The sequence below is a fragment of the Pinus tabuliformis genome, chromosome 2_1, assembly GCF_031772625.1.
Source record: "Pinus tabuliformis cultivar Carrire ecotype Pingquan chromosome 2_1, CPIR1, whole genome shotgun sequence".
Taxonomy (NCBI): Eukaryota; Viridiplantae; Streptophyta; class Pinopsida; order Pinales; family Pinaceae; genus Pinus; species Pinus tabuliformis.
In genome coordinates, this window is record NC_142299.1 from 884,819,815 (window position 1) to 884,846,600 (window position 26,786).

General features: G+C 40.3%; 1 protein-coding gene across 5 annotated transcripts in view; it reads left to right on the forward strand.

Moving 5' to 3' along the window:
- The first annotated feature begins 203 nt into the window (after nt 1-203).
- LOC149203487 (bifunctional 3-dehydroquinate dehydratase/shikimate dehydrogenase, chloroplastic-like) overlaps nt 204-26,786 on the forward strand; it is a 233,068-nt gene continuing 206,485 nt past the window's right edge. Inside the window, exons 1-3 of one of the 5 annotated variants that reach the window (XM_089403456.1) lie at nt 204-479; nt 2,155-2,265; nt 2,745-3,149. In XM_089403456.1, coding sequence (XP_089259582.1) covers nt 2,941-3,149 — 209 coding nt within the window. In that variant the 5' untranslated portion in view covers nt 204-479; nt 2,155-2,265; nt 2,745-2,940. Of the gene's footprint in view, nt 480-684; nt 1,056-1,304; nt 1,465-2,154; nt 2,266-2,741; nt 3,150-26,786 lie in introns of those variants that run through there. The other 4 variants (XM_089403454.1, XM_089403455.1, XM_089403457.1 and 1 more) reach the window with 4 other exon arrangements.

Genomic DNA, 26,786 nt, shown 5'->3' on the forward strand with positions numbered 1-26,786 from the left:
AATAATTTCTTCTTCTTCTTCCTATCCTTTTCCAACTAAAATTTCAATGAGTCGCTGGCATGAACTCCGGCCTACTGAAAATAGAAAATTCGTAATACCCGAACTCTTGGAGGGTATTCATAAGCCATCACCAAAAACGTGTCTAATCTAGAAACCTTCCCCAAGTCACAGAATACAGAGAAAAGTTTCAAATACCAATCAAATACCAATGCCTACTGACCAGAATATCTGGAATGCATTCACAATCACGTGGAAAAGAGGGTTGACCATCACCAACTCTGCAGTTGGTGGCCGCCTAATCCCTTAATAATTAACTTTTTTCCTAATTTTTTTCATTTTTCAGGTATATGCCTGTATTTTTTCTATATATGTGTTTCTCTGTATCTCCATCCTTCCTCTGTCGTTTACATGGTCGAATCAGGGGTCATTACTGTCGAAATCCAGACAAGAAAAAACACTGGAGTAGCATTGAATATCTGGTATAACATCTATGCCTATGCTTAAATGTATAAGTTAAATTTACATGTCTGATAGCCTGCCTTTTTTTCCTCCTCTCACATATTTGATCTGAGTTTGGGTGTTTCTTTAATATTGTCTTTTCCTTCATTATTGATATTGGAGTTTCTTATTTATTCTTAAATGGTTCAATGCGTATTCATTGCATTCTGTTTCTGCTTAAAATTCTTTGGTGATGCTCTATTTTTTCTGTTTACCCCCAAATTTGGAGTTGCTTTGCATGCTTTATGCTTTTTTCTTCACACTGCTTGGGAACTGCCCCACTCACCCCAATTTTTCTGTTTACCTAATGTCAAGGTCTAAATAGCAGCAGATGCATGACTAATTTTTTCGCTTTACCTAATGCCAAGTTCATCTTCTCATGAGCTTCGTTAGGTCCAATTGCCTCAATCCACGATTTGGGTCAATCTTTTACATTTTTGATGCAGGAGGGTGCCCAGAGATGACTGTATCTAGACAAAACCAGTGGAAGTCATCATCTGGGTCAACATAATACTTACAGAAAACTTTGTGAATTTGAATAGCAAGGACAATACCAGGTGAAATGGATAACATCCTTTGATGTTTATCACGTTTATCCCGTCCAGTTTATGTTTAGAATGTTGAGTGTGATCTGTGTCATGTAAAGCTAATCGGTCCTGTTTCATGTTTAACACTTGACATGTTCTCAAGGTGACGTGTTGCATCTAATGTCCTTGAAATAGGCAGTAGATTGATATAATAAATATCAATGATTGCCTGCCATGGGTTGATTATTGTATCTTACTTTTCACCCTGATCATTAATGTATACCCTCTGGTTGAAAGATTAGTGTGGGTTACTGTATTTGTTTCGTTGGCTACATTCCATAACTGCAAGATCTAAGATCTACATTGTCAGAATCATATCGGCTGCTAGTCTTCTTCTGGCTACATTTTAGGCACAGATTGCAATCTCTTAAATACAAAGGTAGAACTAGTGCGTCTTCAGTACATTGGATCAAGGTTCTTAATGTTTGTTGTTTGTTCATGTAGCAGGTTCTTCTGCTTGATTTCCAAGGGATACAGATGAATGAGAAATGATCATCTAGCTATTGTTGTATCTTAAAAATTAAACAATTCCCTAAACTTTTTCATTTTTCATGTATATGCCTATATGTTTTCTTCTATATAAGAGTCTTCTCTGTATCTTCATCCTTCCTCCTTTGGCGTTTACATGGTCGAATCCGGCGTCATCACTGTCGAAATCCAGACAAGAAAAAACACTGGAGTAGCATTGAATATCCGCTATAATATCTATGTCTATGCTTAAATGTATTATTTAAATTTTCATGCCTGAAAGCCTGCTTTTATTTGTGTTTTTCTCCTCTCACATATTTGATCTGAGCTTGGCTATTTCAGCAATATTGTCTTTGCTTTCATTATTGATATGGGTGTTTCTTATTTATTCTTAAATGGTTCAATGCGTATTCATTGCACTCCGCATCTGCTTAAAATTCTTCGGTGATGCTCTATTTTCTCTGTTTATCCCCAATTTCGGAGTTGTTTTGCATGCTCTATGCTTTTTTCTTGACTCACCAAGTTCATCTTCTCATGAGCTTCGTTAGGTCCAATTGCCTTAATCCACGATTTGGGTCAATCTTTTATATTTTTGATGCAGGAAGGTGCCCAGAGATGACTGTATCTAGACAAAACCAGTGGAAATCATCATCTCGGTCAACATAATACTTAGAGAAAACTTTGGGAATTTGAATAGCTAAGATAATACCAGGTGAAATGGTTAACATCCTTTGATGTTCATGACGTTTATCCTGTCCTGTTTATGTTTGTTGAGTGTGATCTGTGTCATGTAAAGCTAATAGGTCCTGTTTCATGTTTAACACTTGACATGTTCTCAAGGTGACCTGTTGCATCTAATGCCCTTGAAATAGATAGTAGAATGATGTAATAAATCTCAATGATTGCCTGCCATGGGTTGATTATGTATCTTAATTTTTTTCCTGATCATTAATGCATCACCTCTGGTTGAAATATTAGTGTGGGTTACTGTATTTGTTTCGTTGGCAACATTCCACAACTGCAAGATCTAATATCTACATTGTCAGAATCATATCGGCTGTTAGTCTTCTTCTGGCTACATTTTAGGCACAGATTGCAATCTCTTAAATGCAAAGGTAGAACTAGTGCGTCTTCAGTACATTGGATCAAGGTTCTTAATGTTTGTAACTTTGTTGTTTGTGCATGTAGCAGGTTCTTCTGCTTAAGGATACAGATGAATGAGAAATGATCATCTAGCTATTGTTGTATCTTGCTAGTACTTACCAACTATGTAGCATTTTTTTCACTAAAAGCTTGGGATATCTTTGAAGATTTTGTGATCAAGGCTGGGGAAGAGCATTAAGTTGATAGCGATCAGCTGCTGGTTGACAAACATTCTATATTAAAGATGGCAGAAATGGTTAAAAATGGTTGTCTTCTGTGCATCCCCTTAGTGGCTCAGTCTGTGGAAGAGATGCTGTCTCAAATGGAGCTGGCACGGATCCATGGTGCAGATTGTGTAGAGCTTCGCATTGATCACGTGAGAAATTTTAATCCTCGAGTTGATTTAGATACGCTTTTGAAAGCCAGAACAATGCCTGCAATTGTCACTTACAGGTCTGCCTTTTCTTTTTCATAAATGATGTTAGGTTCCATTTAAAGCTATTGTTTTTGCAATTGACATAGTGTCTAAGCTTTGTACGAATGATAGTTTCCTCAATACTTTCATGGTTGGTATTCTCCATGTCTCCACATGGCATGCTCTTCACTTATCTGAATGCTTAATCTACTTGCTCTGAAATCTTTGTAAGTTGTAATTCGTATCTAATCCATCTAACTTACTAAACGCTGATCAAGACTCTCCCTGATTGCCTTTGCTCCTCTTCACATCTGGAACTTAATGCAGGTAGTATGATATGAAGGACCCCAAGTTCATTATACTATCTCTTAGATTCAATTTATGATCATCATTTGCTTTTTATACCAACAGTTCATGGTGTGATTATTGATATACTAGACTATATTACAAGGTTTCCTGATACCAGTGTGTGCACATGTAGATACTAGACATGGCTTGCTTTTTTCCAAATTTTGGGGTACAGGGTTAGGGCATTATTAGGGTTTTTAAAATAAAAAATACTAAAGGTGAGATTGAAAAGTGATGAGGCAGGTTTGGAAAGAGGGAAGGAGGCAATTATGTTTTGGCTTTTCATTTCACTTCTGCTTTTTCTAAGGGATTTTAGGTTTTTTTAAAGAGCTTTTAAATGCTATGGGTTCAGATTGCTGCTGTGGGACCCTTTCTGACCACCTGACATAGCCAGGAGATGCCTACTATACCTATGTGATCAGGATATGTACTTCAGCTGTATCATGACACAGCATCCAAAAGGGAATGTCAATGTTTTCAAAGTCGCTCTTGGTCCCCATTCCATTGCAGTGTCATTACAAGTGTGTAATGCTGTGTGTGAAAATGGTGTGATTCCGATAAAACACTAATGGAAGTTGGATGATGTCTGTGGGAAATAAAGAAAAGCTTCAGATTTATTTTTCTATTTTTTAGTAACTTTTTTGTCCCCATTCCTGTACCATGTCATTACAAGTGTGTAATGATGTGTGTGGAATACATAGATGGAATTTGGGTGCTGTCTGTGGGAAGTAATAAAAACCTGCAGATTATGTTTCTTATTTTTCATTATTATTTAGTAGCTTTCATTAATATCATAATGATGTTACTTAATGTATAGGGTTATTTCTGCAATAAGAACATGGGAAACCATAGGAAAGCTACCATTAATTGTTAGTTTTTGGATGATATGGTAGCATCGGACAGGTGTTATAGTCTCGATTTGTGTCTAAGATGCTAAGGAACACAAGATCTCCAAAACCCAGAAAAGGTTTCAGGAGAAAACACCTAGAGACCACTCAATTAAATTAATTGATCAATAATTAAAAATGCCTAAGTCTAACTTAGGAAAATTGATTAATTAATGAGAATTAATTGAGGAGATCGACTTATGCTCTAGAGACTTCCAGAAAATGACTTGGATCAAGTCTAAGATGATCTTAGCCATCGATCATGATTAGATCTTGGCCGTTGATGCTTCAACGAGAGATTATAAGAGCAAGTCGATATGATGGAGAAAGACACAAGAGGGAGAGCGAGTTAGCTAAGGCAGATCGGGCTACCTAGTTGTAGTGATACAGCAAGGGCGTAGTTCGAGTTAGAGAGAGGGAGCAATAGAAAATTCAGGAGGAGGATTTTGGGGAATTTTTCAGTGTTTCTCCAGTGCTAGATTGGCAAGAGAAAGGAGGCCGAATTATCTGCAAATAGGGCTGCAAAAGCCAGTGCGAGCAGCCAAAAACCCCAGTGCGAGTTGCCGAAAAGGGGTTGTTGTAGTTGCCAAAGGCCGGGAGATCATCTGGGAGGCAGAGCGGATATTTTCTAGGGGTAGAGGGAGGCTGGACAACTCACTTGGAGCCAATTTGTAGGCAGTGCATATTATCCAGGCCAAGCAATGTGAATTCCAGGCAGAGTGAGTTTTCCAGTGGGGTTCGACTAGGCTAGTGGATGTCGAGTTGATTTGCAGAGGGAGAAAATTATCTCCTAGATATTTTGCTAGAAATTTGCTGGAGGATTGCCAGTTGGGCATCCAGATTATTGTACTCTCAAAGATTTGCTGCATAATAATAAAATAAACCCTCATCTACTGCACCAGTTTTCCCTTCAGGGTTTTTCCGGGGATATTTAGTCCAAAAATATTGTGTTGATTTTTATGTGTGCATCTATTTCTCAGTTCCCGATTTTACTTCCGCAACATTATTTTTATTGTGAAGAATTGCAGTGTGATTTATTCATTATTTGCCGTATAACAAATAAACTGATAATCAGTTAGGATAATGAATTCCAGTTGCTGCAATTTCTAGGAAATTTCACATTAATCCAACTCACAATCATGTGAAATTACAAAACACTCTTTTGGGTACAAAATGTGAAATTTCCACGAACTGCAACATCTGGAAATTTATCTCCTAACTTATGCAGTTTATTTGTCTTTTGCTAATTATTAACTAAAAATATTGATAAAATCACACTGCAGTTCTTCACAAAAAAAACATTGTGGAAAATAGAATACTAGAACTAAGAAATAATGCACACACACAATAATTTTTGTGAAAATTCCTACAACTGAAATCTTATTGCAGCATCTGGTATTATTTCTCCTAATTGTTAATTAATCTAACAATTTATCTGCTACGGAAAATATCGAAATAAATACACTGCAACCTTCACAAATAAAATACTATAGAAAAATAATGCGCTCGAAACTGAGAAATGCTAGCACACACACATAAAATGAGAATTATTTTTGGACAAATGTCCTCGGAAAAACCCAACTTGGGAAAACCAGTGCAATAGTGACGGTTTTTATTACTATGCAGTAGTGAGAAATTCTGAGTACAACTGGATGCTGAAATTTGGCAATCCTACAGAGAAAAATACTGGCAAAAATCTAGTGAGGAATTTCTTCACTCCATAGGCAAACCCCGACACAACTTGCCTTCAAAAACTCGGCCCTCTGACCCTCTGTGTCAGCTTCTACGCTGCTCTGCGCAGTTTGCTTGATGTCAAGCCTCTAATTAGTCTTTGATGAAGTCGTTCTACCCTCTGCTGGCTGGGAAAATGCTTCTCTCGCACTTTGGGACTCCTTCTCGGCCTCTGGAACTGAAGACGTCTTTCCCTCTTAGCAAATCAAACTTGCCTCTAGAAGCTACTGCGTAGCCCCTGTGTCAGCTTCTCTGTGGCTCTTCTGCCTCTCTGCAAATGCACTCACTGGATCTGGAATACTTCCTCTAGCCTCACTGTCTCTGCCCCTCACACACTGCTTTGATCTCTAGCTCTCTCCGACAACTGACTGCTACTACTCTGGAAATCGATTTGCCAAGAAATCAAACAACTCAAGTGTCTCAAGTGATCTTTCCATCACCACATCGACCTCCTCTTATAATACTCTGTTGGAGCACCAACGACCAAGATTAAAACATGATCGATGGTTAGGATCATCTCTGGATCGCTCTGTGAGTTTCTAGATGATTCTCGCCTTGACTTAATTAATACTGATTAATTAACCATATTCCCTAAGTTTCGACTTAAGAAATATTTAAAAACTGGTTAATGATCTAATTAAGTCATTTCTAGGCGGAATTTCCAGCAATGATTTCTGAGTTTTGGAGATCTCATGTATTCTAGCCTCTCCACCAAATTTCGTGGCTAGAACACATTCGATGCTACAAAAGCTAAGAATTTTGACACTGTTATTTTTGGACAATAGTCCCTGGAGAAACCCCAAAGGGAAAACTAATGCAACAGATGAGGGTTTTATTATTGTTATTCAACAAATTAGAGAGTACAATGGTTTTCTTTCCTAACATTGGCAAATCTCTATAAAATTTTCTCCACTACTTCAACTGGCAAATCGATTTGGAAACTCAACGTTTCCTCTACAAAAACCAACTCGGCCTCCTCCAATAATTCACATTTTCTCTTGCTCTGTGCACTGGCAATTGGAAATGCGCATTGGCTCAACTGGAACTCGAGGTACTACTTGAAAGCTGTTCCTGCAACCCCTTCGTCCGCCTGCAACTTGCACTAGGCAACTTGCTTTTCCTTCAAAACCTGTTTCTGGCAACTGGAGATCGCTTTGCTGCCTAGATTTGCGCACTGGAAGATTCACACAACCTCTCTGCAGAATAAATTCAGCCTTCTCTCCGACTCTGAGAATACTAGAACTCTGTGGAAATCTCCCTTGGAAATCTTCTCCCCAATTTCTGCTAAAACCCTTCTGCTGGTGTCTCCCCACTCCCTAGCTTCAACTGTGCCCTTGCTGAATCACTGTAACTGGGTAAGTCAAACTACTTGAATGATACTCGACATGTTCTCCAAACCCCATCGACCTTGCTCTTATAATCTTATGTTGGGAAACTAACGACCATGATCACATCTCAATCGATGGTTATGATCATCTTGACCCCGTCAATTAATTTTTCCAGAAGTCTCTAGAGTAAAATCGACCTTCCTCAATTAATCTGATTTAATTAACCACTTTTCCTAAGTTAGACTTAGGAAATATTTAATTATGGCTAATTAATCTAATTGAGGTGTTTCTAAGGTTTTTTTGGCGAAATCTTTTATGGGTTTTTGAGATCTTGTGTTCTTTAGCCTCTTGGACATCATAAAGACTAGAACACCTATTCGATGCTACCAAAAACTAACACAAAATGCCTTTGAGGTTACATTCCCACCATAAATATCCACAAATTTCCAAAAAAATTAACATGAATGATGAAACAATGTTTACAAAATAATGGCTCTTTGACTACTTGCATGTCACCATAAAATATGCTAGGGGCAAAGGAGGCTGTGGTCATTAGATTTTCACCATAGTCTAGACTCCAGCTTCTCCAACAACTCTTGATTGTGGTTGTCTTGCCCCTATGGATTCTTCAATGGTGCCTTGGAGATCAATGTTGGTCCTGTGAAAATTTTCGAATCTAATACATCAGAAACCCCTATTGCAATATTTGGTTTATTATCTCCTACTTGTTCTTTACATTAACAAGTTATTTAGTAATACAAATATCGAAATAAACACAATTGCAGCGTTCACAAATATACATATCAGCAACTGAAATAAATTGAAACAACACAAGGGACACTGTTATTTTTGGACAATCGTCCTCGGAAAAACCCAATGCAGGAAAACCGGTGCAGTAGATATGAGGGTTTTATTATTATGCAGATTTCTGAATACGTCTAGGGTGCCAGAAATGGCTCACCCTTCAGAGATTATCCTCGGTAGTATTACCCTTCTCCGGAGATAGGTATTCCGGCTAATCAACAATCGGATGATTGGCCCCATAGTAACTTCGATTGTTCCTCAATTGGACAGAGAAAGCTGCTCCAAGCTATCTTTTGGCACTGCGTCACCCTTCAGGGACTGTCACCCTCCTACGGCTTTGTGTCACCCTGCTACGGCTCTGCGTCAGCTGATCAGCTACCAGTCTGCCCCACACAAGTTCCTTAGTGCAACCTCTTCAGCCGAGCGTCAGACCTGCAGCCCTCTGCGCTGCCTTTGTTAGCCTTTGCGTCAGCTTTACAACCTTCTGCGTTCTCTATGCTGGCCTCCTTAGCCTCTGCGTCAGTCTTGGTTTCCTCTGCATCAACCCTCTTTGGCTCTGTGCTGTCTCTCCGGTACTTTCACTGCTTCTTTGCTATGTATTCTCGGCCTCCTGCCGAACTGCCCCTCGCTGTTAGAGAATCTAGGGCAAAGTAATGTTGTGATGATTCTCTGAGACTTGATAACAATTTGTGAAGTCTTTTTACTTTTTCTTAGTGTGCTTCATCAAACTGCTACCAAAAACAAAATAACAAGAACACAAAATTTGGCTCTCTACCAGGGACAAACCCTCTCCACTCTTGAGAGGGAAACCCTTTGTAAGTTTTCTCTTATTGAAGCTTCTTATTTGAACAACTGCCAAACCCTAGACCCTTGACTAAGATCTCCTCCAAGCATGAGTCAAATCCTTCCTCTTTCTGCATTGTCACTTTCGGCACATCTTCCGGCACTTTGTCTTCCAACACTTTGTCCTCTAGGTTAGGAAACCCTAGAATATTAGGGCTCCTCTTCTTAGCTATAAGGAGGACCTTCTTTGCTGTCCTTAGGAGACCTTGTAGACCCAACTGCTCATCCGAATTAGGTCTCTTATGCTGCTGCCCTAAACTGCTGTCAAGTCCTTCCTGCACCTCGCACGTGTGACTGTTGTAGCCTCTTTTCCCTCTTCGTTGGAGTGCCCTTCTTCTTCGCTTGAAGGTCTTTCTTCCACGCTAGAGTAGTAGGCCTTGTAGGCCTAGTTTCAGCCTCAACCAAGGGTGGATGTGTGACTGTAGTTTACTGCTGCCCTAGCCGCAGGAACAACTTCAGATTCTCGCACGTGTGGCTGTGTGTGACCCTAAGAACAGTCCCATATCCCTCGTTGTTTTCTCCTTCTTTCTTCGCTTGTGAGGCTGCCTTCAACGCTGGAGTAGGAGACCTTTGTTAGCCTAGTTTCTAGCCCAAACCATAAATGATATGTCACTGCACTTTTGCTGCTGATCTGGCCGCAGTCTGTCCCTTACTCCTTCGCACGTGTGACTGTGTGTATACCCTAGAGACAATCCTTTTCTTCTTCATTGTTCAGTCTCCTTGTTTCGCTGCTCTTTTAGACCTTTTATCTCGGCTACTTCAACCTTCTTGTCACCCTTCTCTTTGCGGATTTCAGAGCTTATGTTATATATCCAAATGAGGAGTGGACAACCTCTATAAATAGAGGTTTGTCCCTCCTCCTTGAAGCCGACTTGACTGTCTCTAAAGCCGACTTGACAGTTTCATTTATAATTCATCTTTTATTCGTTATGCAACTGCTTGTAGACTTCGTTGGTGCTTGGAGAGGATTTGACCATGCTTGGAGTTATTTCCTTGACCTTGTATGATGACTTACATGATGTAACATGCCCTCAAAGGGTCTTTTCATAATTACATTTTGACTTTGACTCTCTAGAAGCACTTCAAAATGTGCTTAACCTATTTTCAATGAGCAAGAAACTCATTGACAAATAATACAAAAATAATTTCTCTTTTCTTGAATAAGTACAAATATCAAAATTGCATTTATGAAGATCGAACCTAGTTACATTGTCTCCAACACTCGTTGCAACAGATCACTTGCTCAATTTCCTCAGCAAACCTCGCCCCAGAAAATCGAACTCACTGATCTCTCTTGGTGTATCTCCAACTAACCCTCAAGCCTCCTCTTATACTTTTCCTGTTGACGATTCAACGGCCGAGATTAAGTCCCTAATCAACGACTAAGACTAGATCTGGCTTGATCCTTTTTATTTAGAACTTTTTCACACATATTATATTAATACACATTACTATTTTAATTTTCCTAAGTTTAGACTTAGGAACCCCATTAAAAATATTAATTATTTTAATATCTCTTCATCTGGGTGGAATTTCTCCAAACAATTACTGGTGTTGGAGATCTCGTGTGCCTTAGCCTCTCCACCAATTTTCATGGCTAGAGCACATTTGATGCTACCAAAAATCAACGCTCCCTCTTAGCAAGGAATGTGCTCTAGTAATGCTTCATCATAGAAGCATCACACTGATCTTCCGCATCGGCACCTGTGCTGATGCTTGGCCTGTTGCCTCACATCCCCTGCGCTGCTGCTTCCTGTACTGTTGCCCATGACACTGCCACTGCCATTGCTACATTTGTACTGCAACTCCCTCTCAACATGCTGCATCATGCTGCCCATAACACTAGCACTGCTAATTGTTGCATTGCAACTCAGTTACCGAGAAGTAAGTAACTGACTTCACCCAAACACTGACATCCCGGTCAATCTGGAAGCCTCGTGATGCTGAAGCTACCGCTGCTGCTATCATGTGCACCCTCTGCTACTACTGCGTTGCTGCAAACACCTCTGTGCCTCTCGCATTGCTGCAACCTCCACTGCGCTACCTCAGATTTCTGCACTCTAGCACTGCCTTGTCGCTCCATCACACCTTGCTCCACCCGACACCTGTCATCATGCTATTGTCGTTAAGGGTTCCTGTAGCTGGATGTGATCCAAGAGTTTGGGTACCTCAAGGATCCTGCCCGTGCCCTATAGTCCTCTCGACTACAGCGCTATGTCTCTCCACCTCTTCTCTAGAGGCGCATGAACACTCATGCACAATTGTCATCAGTGTCGACATCCTTCTTCGCCTTTGCTGGAGCTGCCTTTGAGTCGGAAGCTTCTCCCTTGCCTTTCTTCTTGGGGCACTGAGATGAATAATGTCCCAGCTCCCCACAATTGAAGCACTTGACCTTGGAGATGTCTTTCTTCTTCCTCTTCCGTTGTTGTCCTGCAGATGCTAGTGCTGCATCCTCCTCCTCCTCTTTCTTGACTCGAATTCCCTTACCACTACTCCCTGCCTTGGTCAACCTCCTGATCTCTTCCTATCGAAGAGCTGCCCACATCTCTTCCCAACTGGGGAGAGTTGCTCTACCCAAAATGCCTTGGACAAACGTCTCCCACTCCTCAGAGACTGCATTCAGGGTAGTCCTGACCATGAACTTTGGATCTAGTGTAGACCCCACGAAAGTAAGCTGGTCGCGAATTCCTTGCAACCTGAGAAGGAATGGGTCTATCTCCTCTCCTTTCTGCATTTGATATGACCTCAACTGATTTTCTAATAACATCTTCCGCTGCATGGAAGAGCCCTGGTATAAGGTGGTCAGCGCCTCCCACATCTCCCTTGTTGTGTTCTTCTCAGCAATATGTGGTATGACATGATCTTTGACCCCATCTAGGATCATGCATTTCGCCTTTGCCTCGGCCTCCTCATACTTCTCATTAGCATTAGGGTCAACTGGGACAGCTACGGTTTTCAAGGCATAGTCCTTGATGCGATGTTTATCCAGGATTGCCAGGATCCTGGCCTTCCAGATGACAAAATTGGAAGCCCCGTCCAATCTGTCTTGATCCCTCAATCCATTTACTACCATCTCTGCTCCTCTTCTAGACTCCCTCTGAGTCTCGACTTCCCTCCTGGAAATCCTTTGGCCAACTGTTGAACCACTCCTCTCCAATCCTCCTTTGCCGCTACAACCCGGATCTAGATTTCTTGGCTAGAAATCTGTCGAGGTAGTGCTTCCCTCTACCTTGGTTTCATCTCCTTAGACGCTGTTCTGCACTGACAGATACAACGTCTCACCAGCGCCTCAAATCAAAATCTACACAGCTCCCTTAGCCCCGACAACTGAAGAATCTGAGCCCTTCTGGCTCTGTGCAATCACAGTGAGAGCTGGATTAGCTCCTCCTGGCCACAACGTCAATCCTTCTTGGCTGAGAAAGATGACAGGGCATTGCGTAGGCCTGATCTACCCCCCCTCTGCCTCTGTGCTGGCCTGGACTGCTGACGCAGCTACTGCGTGGGCTCTTCCCAGCTACTGTGTCTTCCCTTCCTGGCTCAAAATGCTGATGCATGCATTGCGTGAGCCTTTGCGTTACCTTCTCTGCACTGTGTCACTCTTCCTTCTACGTCTCTAGCTCTGGAACAACGCTGTCTCTCAGGATAGCTGCTTCTCTGTTGCAAACTCTCATATTTTACGGCTGGTGCCTTTAGTCTCCTATGATCTGCAATCGCTCTGATACCATATGAAAATTTCTGAATCTAATACATCAGAAACCCCTACTGCAATATCTGGTTTATTATCTCCTACTTGTTCTTTACATTAACAAATTATTTAATAATATAAACATCGAAATAAACACAATTGCAACGTTCACAAATATGTAGATCAACAACTGAAATAAACTGAGACAACACAAGGGACACCGTTATTTTTGGACAATCGTCCCTGGTAAAACCCAATGCAGGAAAATCGGTGCAACAGATATGAGGGTTTTATTATTATGCAGATTTTTGAATACATCCAGTGTGCCAGAAATGTCTTACCCTTCAGAGATTATCCTCGGCAGTAGTACCTTCTCAGGAGACAGATATTTTGGCTAATCAACAACTGGATGATTGGCCCCACAGTAACTTCGATTGTTCCTCAGCTGGACAACGAAAGCTGCTCCAAGCTATCTTCTGGCACTGCGTCACCCTCCAGGGACTGCGTCATCCTCCTATGACTCTGCTTCACCCTCCAGGGACCGCGTCACCCTCCTACGGCTCTGCGTTAGTTGATCAGCTCCCAGTCTACCTCACCGAAGTTCCTTAGCGCAGCCTCTTCAGCCCAGCGTCAGCCCTGCAGCCCTCTGCGCTGCTTGCGTCAGCTTTACGACCTTCTACGTCCTCTGTGCTAGCCTCCTTAGCCTCTGCGTTAGCCCTCCTTGGCTCTGTGCTGTCTCTCTACACTTTCACTACCTCTCTGCTATGTATTCTCGGCCTCCTGCCGAACTGCCCCTTGCTGCAACAGATCACTTGCTCGATTTCCTCAGCAAACCTCGCCTCAGAAAATCGAACTCACTGATCTCTCTTGGTGTATCTCCAACTGACCCTCAAGCCTCCTCTTATACTTTTCCTGTTGACGATTCAACGTTTGCGATTAAGTCCCTAATCAACGACTAAGATTAGATTTGGCTTGATCCTCGTTATTTAGAACTTTCTCACCCATATTATATTAATACACATTAATATTTTAATTTTCCTAAGTTTAGACTTAGGAACCCCATTAAAAATATTAATTATTTTAATATCTTTTCATTTGGGTGGAATTTCTCCAAACGATTACTGGTCTTGGAGATCTCATGTGCCTTAGCCTCTCCACCAATTTTCATGGCTAGAGCACATTCTATGCTACCAAAAATCAACAGGTCCTCCTCATATTACTTTGGATGACTTGAAATAGAGATGACAAGTTTGATAGTGGGGTATTTATTTTGTGGGATTGGCTACTCCTGCTAACTTGATGTTCAGTTCGGTCACTAGAAATGGTAGTGTGCCTTGGCTTGGTGTTGATCTTGTGAGAGCTTAGACTAAGACTTGATGCGGTCCTGACTTCTTGTTGCCCAATCCTCCTTTGGTTGTAATTTCTAATTTGTACATGATGTCTTCCCCAAATGGATGACTAGATTAGGAAAGTCCTTGAGCTCCATGAATCTTTTACAACTTGGTTTTCTATCTACATGGCATAAAGGACAATACTAGAGTAGTGAGTGGAAGATAGGATTTTAGAGACAAAAGAATGGTTGTATATGGCATTGTTATGTTCTCTACATAACTAAGATGTTGTCTCAATTCTAGGAAGTTGCCATGCATATCTAAGATCATAGAAAAAAATGTAATTTGCCACTAAGGCATATGGCTTGGGCCTTTGGGAAATGCCTTAACAAGTTTGTGAAGATTCGCCCTTGTCATTGTTGATATTGACTAGCTTGGGTCCTAGGGCCAAGCATTGAAAAATCAAGAGCCAAGTGAAGATAGCCATTTGGGTATTGCTGCTTTCCATACTCTGGTAAATTGTGAATCCTATCAGAGAACTAACACATACTTTTTGTTTTTGTTTGTTTTCTCTTCCATTGGCATTGGTTGGAAACTTAGATCATCTAATGATATGCTTCCGATTAGTTGTATTGTGACGTGAATGTAGTAATAGTAATGTGAAATTGTGATTACACACATACAATAAAGGAAACAAGAGAGCAAGTAAGCAATCACGAAAGGTAGATTGCCAAATTGTACAAATGATGTACACTATATTGTATTTAGATAGTACGAGAGTACAAAATTGGTGGAGAGTGGTCTTAGAAAATTACAAATATAAAATTGTAACATAACCCTTACTATCCCTAGCCCATACTAAGGTAGAAGGAAGCAGTTGCTATGATGACCCAATCTCGAAGGTTCAATGATGGAAATGGGGTCATAAAATTTCTCATTTCTTCAACTACCTTGAAACTAGAAACAAATGACACCATCGTGTTTGTTTCGTTGAGATCCTTCCGACGATATAATTTTTGCCTCGATCTGACTTGTGGATTGAAAGATAAGGCCATTTCAAGTTAGCCCCATTAAACCGTCCACATCAGCAGTGGACCCATGTGTCACCCACATGGCATCTCGCGTGCCGCCTACGTGGTTGCTTTGCCACCGTGGACAGATCCACATGGTACAAGTTTGCTTGTGTACAGTTGGTAGTCAACCCACTCTGAAAACACAAGTCATGACATTGGCTGGAACCCTGATCCTGACTTGGGCCGAATGGTTAATGGGCTCGACCAAGCTAACGCCCAACTTGCTGGAGCCAAGGGTACCGCATTGAGAGAGAGTTGGGGTTGGTTCTCATCGCGAGGAACACCTTGTATACACAATTGTGGTCCTGACATTCGACCTCAACAACCGGGCCCGACTAGGCGGTCTCACTCGACTAGCTCGATTTTGCTTCTTTGGTCGCGCTTGAACTCACACCGAGTTGCATCTTTTGACTGACTTGCGAAACCCCTGACCTAGTAGGTCTCACAGGCAAAACTTAGTCTGTTTTTAATCACTTCAACACTTAGAAAAATTTCCAAGTTTTCTTCAGTTCTAGCACAACCCTGTAACACTTCATCAATGACCATTTCTTAGTGCTTGCATCTGATGCAATGCTACCCCTCTTGGGGCTATATGGTCTCGGCCTGACCTAGCAATGCGCATATATATATATATATATATATAAACATGGTTATACTTCTGGGCTTCTAAGGCCTCAGCGTGACCCTTCAATGCACATGTAGATATACTTATATAAAATAGAGCTATGCTTCCTTGGCTTTATAATTTAAAAACCAAGGCTTGGTAGTCATTCATTTGATAAAATCATTCATATGGCATAAATCTACCCATTTCTAATTACTTAGGCAATATACTTATCTCTCGACATAGCACGACGAGGCAGGGTTAGTTGAAGACGACCCAACTAGTTGACTTACCTCGACTAGATAAGACTAGTTGAGACGACCTAAACCGGTCGACTTACCTCAACTAGACAAGACCAATCAAACGACTCAAACCATTCGACTCATGCCTTAGATTCTTTCTAATGAACATTCAACACTGTTTTAACCACCCTCTTAGACCATCGTCGATCGAGACTTCTCGTGAGGAAATTCACACACTTTGTGCCAGCTTAGTCGAACTGCATTCCACAACACACATGGCCTTACATTCAACTCTGTGTTTCATGAACGTGTTAGCTTAACACAAAGGTCTCCAGGCCCCTTATAACCATGAGAATTTCACGTATACATAAAGCATCTTATCATAGATAGACAAGAATAACATATTCCTGCATTAACAATGTTAAAACATGAATGCATCACACAACAACAATGTTCAACTTTTCAATACATCAATTATACAAGTAAGCAACTTATTTCATTAACTTCAAATGACTGGCAACTGAGGTTAGGACTCTAACTCTCCACCCAACCATAAACAACCTGTAGCCTCTACCATAACTTTAAAAGTGACCTAGAAATCTGGGGTCACAAACATAAATGATGATCAATGGTTGGCCAAAATGGCTCTAAATATGCTGGAACTAACACTGCAACTTAATGGTTGTTGTAGGTGATGAAAGCGGCCATTTTAGGGCTTCTGCAAACTACTCTGAAGATGTTGCTGTAGGTGCAACAAGGTTTTCTGCACACCAAAATGGCTTCCACATGATGAAGAGTGGGCATACTTGAGAAAAAGGTGAGCTGGTCCAGTTGGGACACACTGCTGATTCAACTTGTATAGCAAGCCATCCTGGATTTTATAGTCTAGGAAAGGGATCCTGGTTATCCACTGTGGGTTGCATGGATGGATTCGATGATGCAAATAAAATAGGGGTCAGTGGAATATCGGTCTTTCCACTCTTCATATGTTGCAAATCTTATATGTGAAAGGTAAAGGACCTTGGTAGGAGGCCCGTTGAGTAAATCAATCATTCTATTGCAGCTACCCTCCTTGTGTCTACTGGCTAAATGAAATTGTTCATGCTGGATGTAGGAAACCCATATTTGAGTGCCTTTGTTCCTTAACTTTAGACCATGAATTCAAAAAATGAAGAGGTGGATGATCAGTATGGAGGATAGTTTCCTTGCCAGGGATGTAGTGCTTCCATTGCTTGATTGCTTGGACTAACACATAGAATCTCCCTTGTCATAAGGGTTGTAGTTGAGCTTGGATTGGATTAAGGTCTATGATTGATAGGTTATTGGATGTCTTCTTTGCATAAGAATAATGCCTATGGTATACTGAGAAGCATCTATCTCAATCTTGAAATGTCATTGCAAATCTGGGAGAGCAGGCTCTTGGGCATAACATAGAGCTTTCATCAACTGCTGAAATGCTTAATCTGCTTTCGGAGTCTACTGAAGAGTATTCTTACTGCTGATTTGATTCAGTGGTCAACCAATGTGGAAGTAATGATGGATGATTTTTCTGTAGAAATTCATGGTTTCCGAGAAACTTGTGAGGTCTGAGGTGTTGGTGGGAATAGGCCACTCCTTCAAAACCCTGACTTTGGCATAATTTGTGCGAACTCTTGTTTCATTACTGAAAAAATCCAAATATTGGATAGTGGTTTGTTCAAAGAAGAATTTCTTCATATTAGACTATGACTTATGTTGGTGGAGGAGGTCCAAAAGTGTTCAAATATGCTGTAAATTTCATGTCCAAGTTCTATAGAAAACTAGAATGTCATTCGAGTAGACCACAAACCTGCCAAGATCTGGGTGAAAGTTTGTCGTTGATGATCTGCATGAAAGTGGTAGGGGCATTAGTCAGTACAAAAGGCCTGGCCAACCACTGTTAGAGGTTGAATTTTGTCCTGAATGCTATTTTCTATATGTGATTAGGCTCCAAATGAGCTTGGTGATATCCTAAAGCAAGGTCCAACTTTGTGAAATATTTGCCCCCCCGAGATGATCAAGGTCATCAATTTGAGGGAGTGGATGTTGATTCTTAACAGTGGCCTGCATTAAGGGCCTTGTAGCCTATGCAATGTTGCCACTCTTACTGCTGCTTAGGTACAACCAACACAGGAGATCCACATGCCTGTGTGTTGTGCCTGATCTTACTATTCTCGACAGTTGTGTGATCTGCCTTTTTATCTCTGCATTGTCCATAAATCAAGTGCAATGTTCAAGATAGTTGTGAAGGGAACCCAGGAAATTGGATCATTAGAGTGCTATAGGGTCCTAAGGGGAGGCAAATCCTTGGGTTCTTCGAAGACATTGGTGTATGGGTCAGTGATATAATAAATTTTGGAGGGAGTCAACTTTCTTTTGTTGTTGTCCTTGATTTAATAGATGATCTATAGAGTTATAAACTTGTCTTGTTGACTCTCTTAACAACTGGTCTACTAGAAAGTACAAGCTAAGTAGGAGAGGAAGTAGAGGTGAGCTTGTGCACCTTATTGTTCTTGTGAAGCTTGTAGGCGCTACAGTGTCCATCCTACTCTGCCGTTCTGCCAAATTGGCATGGCTTTCCTAGAATCATGTCTCATTCTAAGCCATTGAGTAGAGTGACATCACAATCCATGTGTTATGGAAGGGTCCAATAACAAAGGTAATGGAGCACTTTGGCATGATCAACATGGAAGTTCCAAGTTCTTTGATCCACCTAAGCTAGCATAACTTAGGATGAATGAAGGTTAGTACTTAGTAGCTTCAAAGCTTCTACCAATTATTGACTTACTAGATTCTTCTAGTTGTTGTTGTACAAAATGATAGAGGCAAGTTTTCCCTCAAGTGTCAAGACAATTATGTGTAAACGGGGCTTTTTATCCATGACTGGTGTAATCCTTGTCTGTCAAGAGTCAAGACAAGTAAAGGATTGGTGAAAGTGGTGACATCATCTTTTGTATCTCCGATTGGATGTTGTTGCTTAGCAAGGAGGCTTTGCGCCATCTTGGTGACTTTTGCTTATATAAGTCAACATTCATCTTCGAAATGACCATCCTTCCTGGATAGGAATACAATACTTTCTCTTCTTTTGAGTCCTACTTGTAATTTTGGGTGCTCTTGTGTTATGCTCACTGCTATTAGATTGACCCTTAGAGGGGGTAGAGGACTAAAGAAAGGAAGAGTTCCAACAATTCAAATACTACAAGAAAAGAAACAAGAGAGCAAGTATGCAAGCACAAAAGGTAGATTGCTGAAACTGTACACATGTTGTGCACTAATCTAGATTATATAGGAGCAAAGTTGGCGTAGAATGATCATCTTAACCGAGTCTCCAAAAATTACACATATAGAATACAAGTCAAGTGAGTGATCAATTTAGACCATGCCACCCATGAAAGACAAAAAGGGTAAGTGGAATAAAATATAAGAGAGACAAAGTACAAATCTGATACATGTGTGAAGTTGAACACATCCACTAGACTAAGTTCATCATATAGTCTGAAGGGCGTGGTCCAATTCCAACACCAATGTCTCCACCATCACTTATTTAAGGATAGGCCAAGCTTGAAATTGAGGTGATTTGGGATGAGCTCCTTGATTTTGTCTATACCCACTTTGTTTGTGTTGGACAACCAAAACTTGTTTTGGAGATTTCCCAACTCTTTAGGGCTGCAACAGGTACTCCAGTGAACTCCACTAAATCCTTTTTTGCGTTTTATAGTAATCACCAATCTAGATCCATCTTAACTCCGGATCTATCAAGCGCTGAGAGGGATAAAATCTCTCAAGGTGCAAACCTCTTTTTTGAGTGCAAAACTTGAGAAAAGGTTTGCACCTCGAGAGATTTGATCCCTCTCTGCACTTGATAGATCCAGAGTTAAGATGGATCTAGGATGGCTTAATTAATAATTATAATTATTAATTATTAATTTTATTTTTTAATTTAATTTAATTTTGATGCAATTTGACCCCGTCAAAATGTTTTAATTACTAATAATAATTATTAATTTATTTTTGTTTGTTTTGTTTTGGTTTTATGTAATTTGACTGAGTCAAAATGTTTACATAACATAACATAACCTTGCAACATCTCTTCCATACTGGGCTGGAGAGTACCTTTTGGAGCACTAAGAAACTTTGAAGTAGCTATGTGAGTTTGTCATATGCTCTGTTCTAAGTAGCTGGATTCGTTAGGGAGGGGCCACGTGTCTGAATCTGGCGTGTCGGACACGATTCGCCCAAAAAACGTGTCCAAAAAACATGACACGTCGAATCCTGTGCGTGTCTCGAAAATCGCCATCGTGTCACGATTTTGGACTGCGTGTCCTGCTTTCCAGGACTCGTTTAGCGGCAAAGTGACTTCCGCGGGTTAGAAAAAGGCCGCAATTGCTCATTACAGTCATGCTTTTCATCATTTGGCAAGCATTGTTTTATTAATGTTTGATGTATGGCTAAGTTAACAGCAATGGATGGCAGTCGCATTTGAGTATTCTACGTTTCTCAAGAGATGTTGTTGTATGTTGTGTTCTAACAAAACATGTGCTTGAAATACCAGAACCATTATTGCCTGGAAACTCCGAGAACTCGCTTTTTTCACAGTTTCGAGTGACAGTTTTGATTGCTCAAATCTGCAAAACCCAAAGGACCTTGATTCTTTCATATGTCGTTCATGGCTTCTGTTTACCAATTATTTCTACTGCAGCAGCAATTTCTTACAAGTTATCTATTGTGCCAGATAAGGAGTTAAACTAGTTCAGTTAAAAAAAGTGTAGTTTGATTTTTGACTGGAAGATTATTCAGGATAATGTTTTGAATAACCACTGGGATGGGATTTGAACTGTTAAAGGAGATGCTGTTGACAAAAGCAAAGATAAAGCTGAACAGTACATGAATGCAAAACATGAATCTGATCATCTCGTCGACAACCTTCACGGGAATTCAAGAATAAGATTTCAGTTCAATGTTTACTGCGAGGGGGAGATGTAGGGTTGTCTTGGTGTCTGTAAAATTTCAGATCATACATATAATATCTTCTTTATTATTATTATTTTATTGAGATATATAAATTTTAAAAAATAATGATAAGATTATATATGAAATGGGGTTGAATAATGTTCAAGTAGTCTTTGATGGTGTAAAAACTTTGAGGTTTGCATTTTTAAAGTTTTTGATGGTGTAAAAACTTTGAGGTTTGCATTTTAAAGTTTTTGATAATTCATGATGGTTATTTTTTTATAGGTTAAAAATTTGTCAGTGTGTTTATCTTACTATCTTGTAGTTGTAAGTTGTCTTTCAGTTATGAATTTCGAATCATGATTTATCATTTATGTGACCACTGACATGTATTTGAATTTTGTATGTACTATGCATGCTATAGATGAAGATCTATGTTTGAAATCAATAAATTTGTATCATTAATTAAAATTTGTGTAAGAAATATCTAATTTTTAATCTATATATATATATATATATATATATATATATTTTAAATATATATATATATATATATATTAATAAAATAATATATAACGAATCCTACGTGTCCTGTTCCGGGGGGTCAATGTGTCCAAATTCGACACTACGAATCCCGAATCCTACGAATCCCGAATCCCCGTGTCAAGTGACTTAGGCTTTGTTAGCTAGGAGTCAATATGAGTAGCAAACATTCTAGTCATTGATACTTTTATATAGATTTGGAATTTAGTAGCCAAGAACGTTGACTTTGTTACGTGTACAATATCATTTTTTCTAGTCTGTCAATGTCATTATTAGAGGTATGCAATTGATGTGATAAATTCAAATGTTATTCATAGGAATTTGAAGATCTGTTATGGCTCTTTCCCTAACCATCAGTATATCGCTAGCTAATATGACGTATGTGAGTTTCTTTGGTAGAAGCATCAAGTATTTATTTAATTGGTTTTAAACTTGAAGTTTTTTGAATATTTCAATCCATGTCACAACTTCCCAAACTATGTACTCTATTATGTTATTATCACAAAATGTCTCTTGACTAACTATTGGCTTTTTCACCGGGGAGTAGGATGTCATGATTTCTTTTGCCACTTTTTAATTGTGAGGAAGCCTAGCGTGTCCAGTAATTGTATGTAAAGTGCAGGTGCTAGTGGGCATCCTTTATTGATTGATTTGAAAAGGCTAAATTCTTCATAACAATAAGCATTGATTGTAAAGCATGGTAAAGCTCCCGAAAAGGTTAAATTCTTCATAGCAATAAACCATTGACTGTAAAGCATGCGCTAAAGCTCTTGTTAACAAGGTTTTAAACAACTGTTAGAAATTAGGCCATGAAGCTTATTGTCTCTGGCATAGCTAAAATAAAAGGCCATTTTATTTTTTCATTAGCTTTTTCAAAGTCTATTTCAATAAACAGGGTAGTTTTGTCTTGTGCCTTTTGTCTAGTCAGTTCCCTCTTAGCCAACCACAACATTGTCTATAATGTATTTTCCTCTCACAAACCCATTTGTTTGAGTTTGATGATAGTTGGTGTTATATGTTTCATCTTTCAAGAGTACAGCTAATGCCATGGCTAATATTTTATAGGAGACAATAAGAAGAGTCTTGGGTTTCTAATTGCTGACTACTTTTGGTTCTGTGCCTAGGAATTAATTTAGTATTCCTTGGTTGATGATGATTCCCAAGAATCATTTTTTGATTGATTATTTTATACATTGAGTAGGTATGAGTTAGTGCATTCCTAAGTGGTGTAACAGAATCTACTTAGGAAACCTTAAAAGTCTTGGGGATTTATCATCTACCATGGCTTTCAGTGCCTTGGTGAGCCTTCTAATGAAGTGGGGGAGTTACATTGGACTCTTAGGGACTTGGAAGTCTTGGTCAGTATAATTTCTCTAGAGATTTGCATGGCATATAATATCTATATAGATCTACATGGCTTCTTACTACTTCTTGGGGTCCCAGGCTTGGAAAATCAACTTGTAATGTTTCATATAAGCCTTTGAAATAATTGCATTGTTTGAAAGTTGTCCTTGCTTTCTTTGAATAATAGAGATTTTCTTGGCTACGGTTTTCACAAATAGCTATTTGGTTGGTCCATTATCTTCTTTGTTCTAGTCATATATTCCCCACTTTGATCTACTCAAGATGCCCTTGACACTCAAAGATTGGATTGCTCTTGTTTCCTTTTTCATTTTGGTAGCCTACCTTAGTCTACTTGCTCTTGTTTAGAGATGCTCATTAAAGGGCTATCTTTTGAAGTGTTGATTAATATTTTCTAACTCCTTGTAAATTGAAGTTAGAGATGGAAGGGTTATGCTAAAATTAGCAGTGCACTATATTTGGCAGAAGAACCCGCATGTGAAGTTAAGGTGCGATCTTAGCTTCTCTGAGTGTTGACTTAGGAAAATTCTCTAATTTTCCTGTAGTAAAAAATAGTATAAATTGAACCGAGTATGCATGGAGATTTTATCTTAGTTTGACTTTAGTTTAGTGAGGTAGTTTGACTCGAGTTGGAAAGGCTAGTTCGCTTGAGTTCTAGATATCAATTAGACTTGAGTTTAGTGTGACAGTTCGAATTGGGTTCAAGGGGCTAGTTCACTTGAGTTGAAGAGAAATTCAATCCTATAAAGAGAAGAGCGTAGACTTGGCGAATCATATGATTATGCACTAGCAAGAATTTGTGTTTTGAGCTCAAGAAAATAGTTCCAGATCAACGAATGAGGTCAGGGAGAGCACATCACTTAAGGAGGCTGAGATAGCTTGCGCAAGGAGGTAGTTCAACCTGTATAGTTGCTACAATTGCGCAACAGAGAGTCCGAATTGATCTAGGGTGTGCAGGATATTGTGTTGAGGAACAAAGAATAAGAAGGGAATTTTGCCCAAGTGATTTGTAATTAGTTACTGAGATTTTTCCTAGCAAATAAATAAAAACACAAATTAGCAGGTTTCCCCAGTTGGGGTTGTTGATTTTTGGTAGCATCGGATGTGCTCTAAGCCTCAAAATTTGTAGGGAGGCTAGGGCACATGTATTCCAGAATACCCAGAAATCGTTTTGGGAAATTCCACCCGGAGACAGTTTTATTAAAATAATTAATTATTTTTAATGGATGCCTAAGTATAAACTTAGGAAATTAAAATAATTAAAGGGTATTAATAAAACTGGGTGTGAATCTTCTAGAGAAGACGGAGATCGAGTCAATATGATCTGAGCCATTGATTAGAATTTAATCTGGGTCGTTGATTACTCAACGAGAAGATTATAAGAAGGACTTCGATGGGCATTTGGAAGACACATTGAGTGGGATCAAGAGATCGATTTCTCAAGAGAGCAATGCAGAGCAGCCAGAGAGATCATTGAGGAGATTCTTGTAGTGAGGGGCAGGGATAGTTTTCTAGAGGAAGTTTTTCTAATCCGGAGAGTGCAAGGCAGAGAGGGCAAAGAGTAGTCCGGAGAGGCAACGCAGAGCTTCAAAGGGAGTCCGTATTTCTGCTGGGGAACAATCAGGATCTAGTGCCGGAGCCAGGGAGGTCAAAGGGCCGAAGTTTCCAGCTAGCAGGAGATCAAGAGGAGGTGCAACGTAGTCCCAACAGCAGTGACGCAGTAACTGCGTAGGTGTGACGCAGTGCTACGTAGAGACTGCACAGGGACAGCACAGAGGCTCATCTCCAGTGTAGATCAGTGCCAGATTTTCCAGTGACAGGGTGAGATCATCTCACTATCTTTTGTCCAGTTAGATCTCTGTATAGGATTGCCAGTTTGGGCATCCGAAGAATTGTATTAAGAAACTACTGCATAATAATACAAACCCTCAACTGCTGCACCGATTTTCTTGCATTGGGTTTTCTATGGATATTTGTCCAAAAACAATGGTGTGTCAATTGTGTGTGTGCTATTTTTTTCTTGCTCAGTACTTGTTTCCACATATTATTTATGTTGTGAAGGCTGCATTTGTATTTATTTCGATGTTTACTGTGTAATACTGTAAATAACTTGCAGGAGAATTAGCATGTAGGAGAAATAACATCAGATTGTTGTAGTGGGGATTTGGGTCTCCAAATTTTCACATGGTATCAGAGTGCAGGTGAAGCAAGAGAGCAGACTGGAAGAGCCCAACGTTGAAGAGAAGGAGGGAGATCGAAGTGCTGCGTAGGCAACAAATCAAATCCCTAGAGGGATTGCGCAGTCCAGGCCAGGGGCAAGATTCTCGAGGAAAATCTCTCTTTGAGTGAGTTGATAGAGAGGTAAGATTTCCAGTTCGTGATTTGTTAGTGGCAGAGGGAGCAACGCAGCAGTAGATTTAGCGCAGAGCAGTCTTCAGGTGGGACGCAGTTTTCTGTAGCGTTTGCTGGGTCAGAAAAGCAACAGAAGAAGGAAGAAGACACTTTTGGGGAATTTATTCCTTCGTGAATTTCGAGCCAAGGAATTATATTTCTTAGTTGCTGAGCAACAATAGCGAGGAGCAGATCTACTAACTCCAGCAGGGAGTGCGTAGGCTAGCCTAGCAGCTGCACAGAGGAGAGAGGGAGCAGTTCAACTTTTTGTTGGCAGAGATGGCAGCTAATGGGCTGAGAGATCAAGATCGATTGGATGGAGCATCCAACTATGTGATCTGGAAGGCTAGGATCTCCTGCCTTCTAGATGAGCATGATCTCAAAGCCTATGTCGATAGTGTGGTAGCTGTACTTGCCGATGCAGATCCATTCAAGAAGTACAAGACTGAGATGGCGAAGGCCAAGTGGTTGATCCTCGACAGAGTGAGGGATCACGTTGTATGTCACATTGCTGGCAAAGGGATGACCAAAGAGATGTGGGATGCCTTGGCTACGTTGTATCAAGGATCTTCCGAGCAGCGAAAGATGTACTTGGAGGAGAAAATGAGATCCGCGAGGATGTAGAAGGGGGAACGCATTGATCCGTTCCTATCGAAGCTTCAAGAATTCTGAGATCAATTGGCAGTTGTAGGATCATCACCTTTGCCTACAGAGATGATGAGTTTGGCCTTGAATTTAGTCTCAGAAGAATGGAAAGTATTTGTCCAGAGTATCCTGGGCAGAGAGAAATTGCCGGATTGGGAAGGGATGTGGGCCGCTCTTCAACAGGAAGAGTTTGTTGATTTCTGGTAGCATTGGATGTGCTCTAAGTCTCAAATTTTGCAGGGAGGCTTGGGCACATGTATTCCAAAGAACCCAGAAAGATTTTTGGGAAATTCCACCCGGAGGCAATTTTATTAAAATAATTAATTATTTTTAATGGGACCCTAACTCTAAACTTAGGAATTAAAATAACTAATGGGTATTAGTCTAACTGTAGGTGTAACTTCTAGAAGAAGATGAGGATCAAGCAGAAATGATCGTAGCCATTGATTAGCTTCTAATCTGGACCGTTGAATGTCAACGAGAAGATTATTTAAGGAGGCTTGAGGGTCATTTGGAAGACACACAGAGAATTGATCAGTCAGATCGAATAGCTGAAGCTAGAGGCAGCCAGTGATTTCGTAGTGATCTCGTAAGAGGGGCAAAGAGTTTTTGGATGGAGGATCTTCTTAGGAGACAAGAATACTCAGTAAAGAGGCAGAGAGACACATAGAGGAGGCAACATAGTTGGCAGAGAGGGCGACGCAGAGTCAGGAAGGGCTCACGTAGGGCCCACATAGAGCAGCGCAAAAGCCTTCCACGTAGAGGTCCGAATTTGCTGAAGAGGCTGACGTTCTGTGCTGGGAGGGTTGGAGTCAGCTCGAAGAGCAAATCGATTCCCAGCAGAGGTGACCAGTTCCTTAGAGGCTGACGCAAGCCCACTTAGGGGCAGC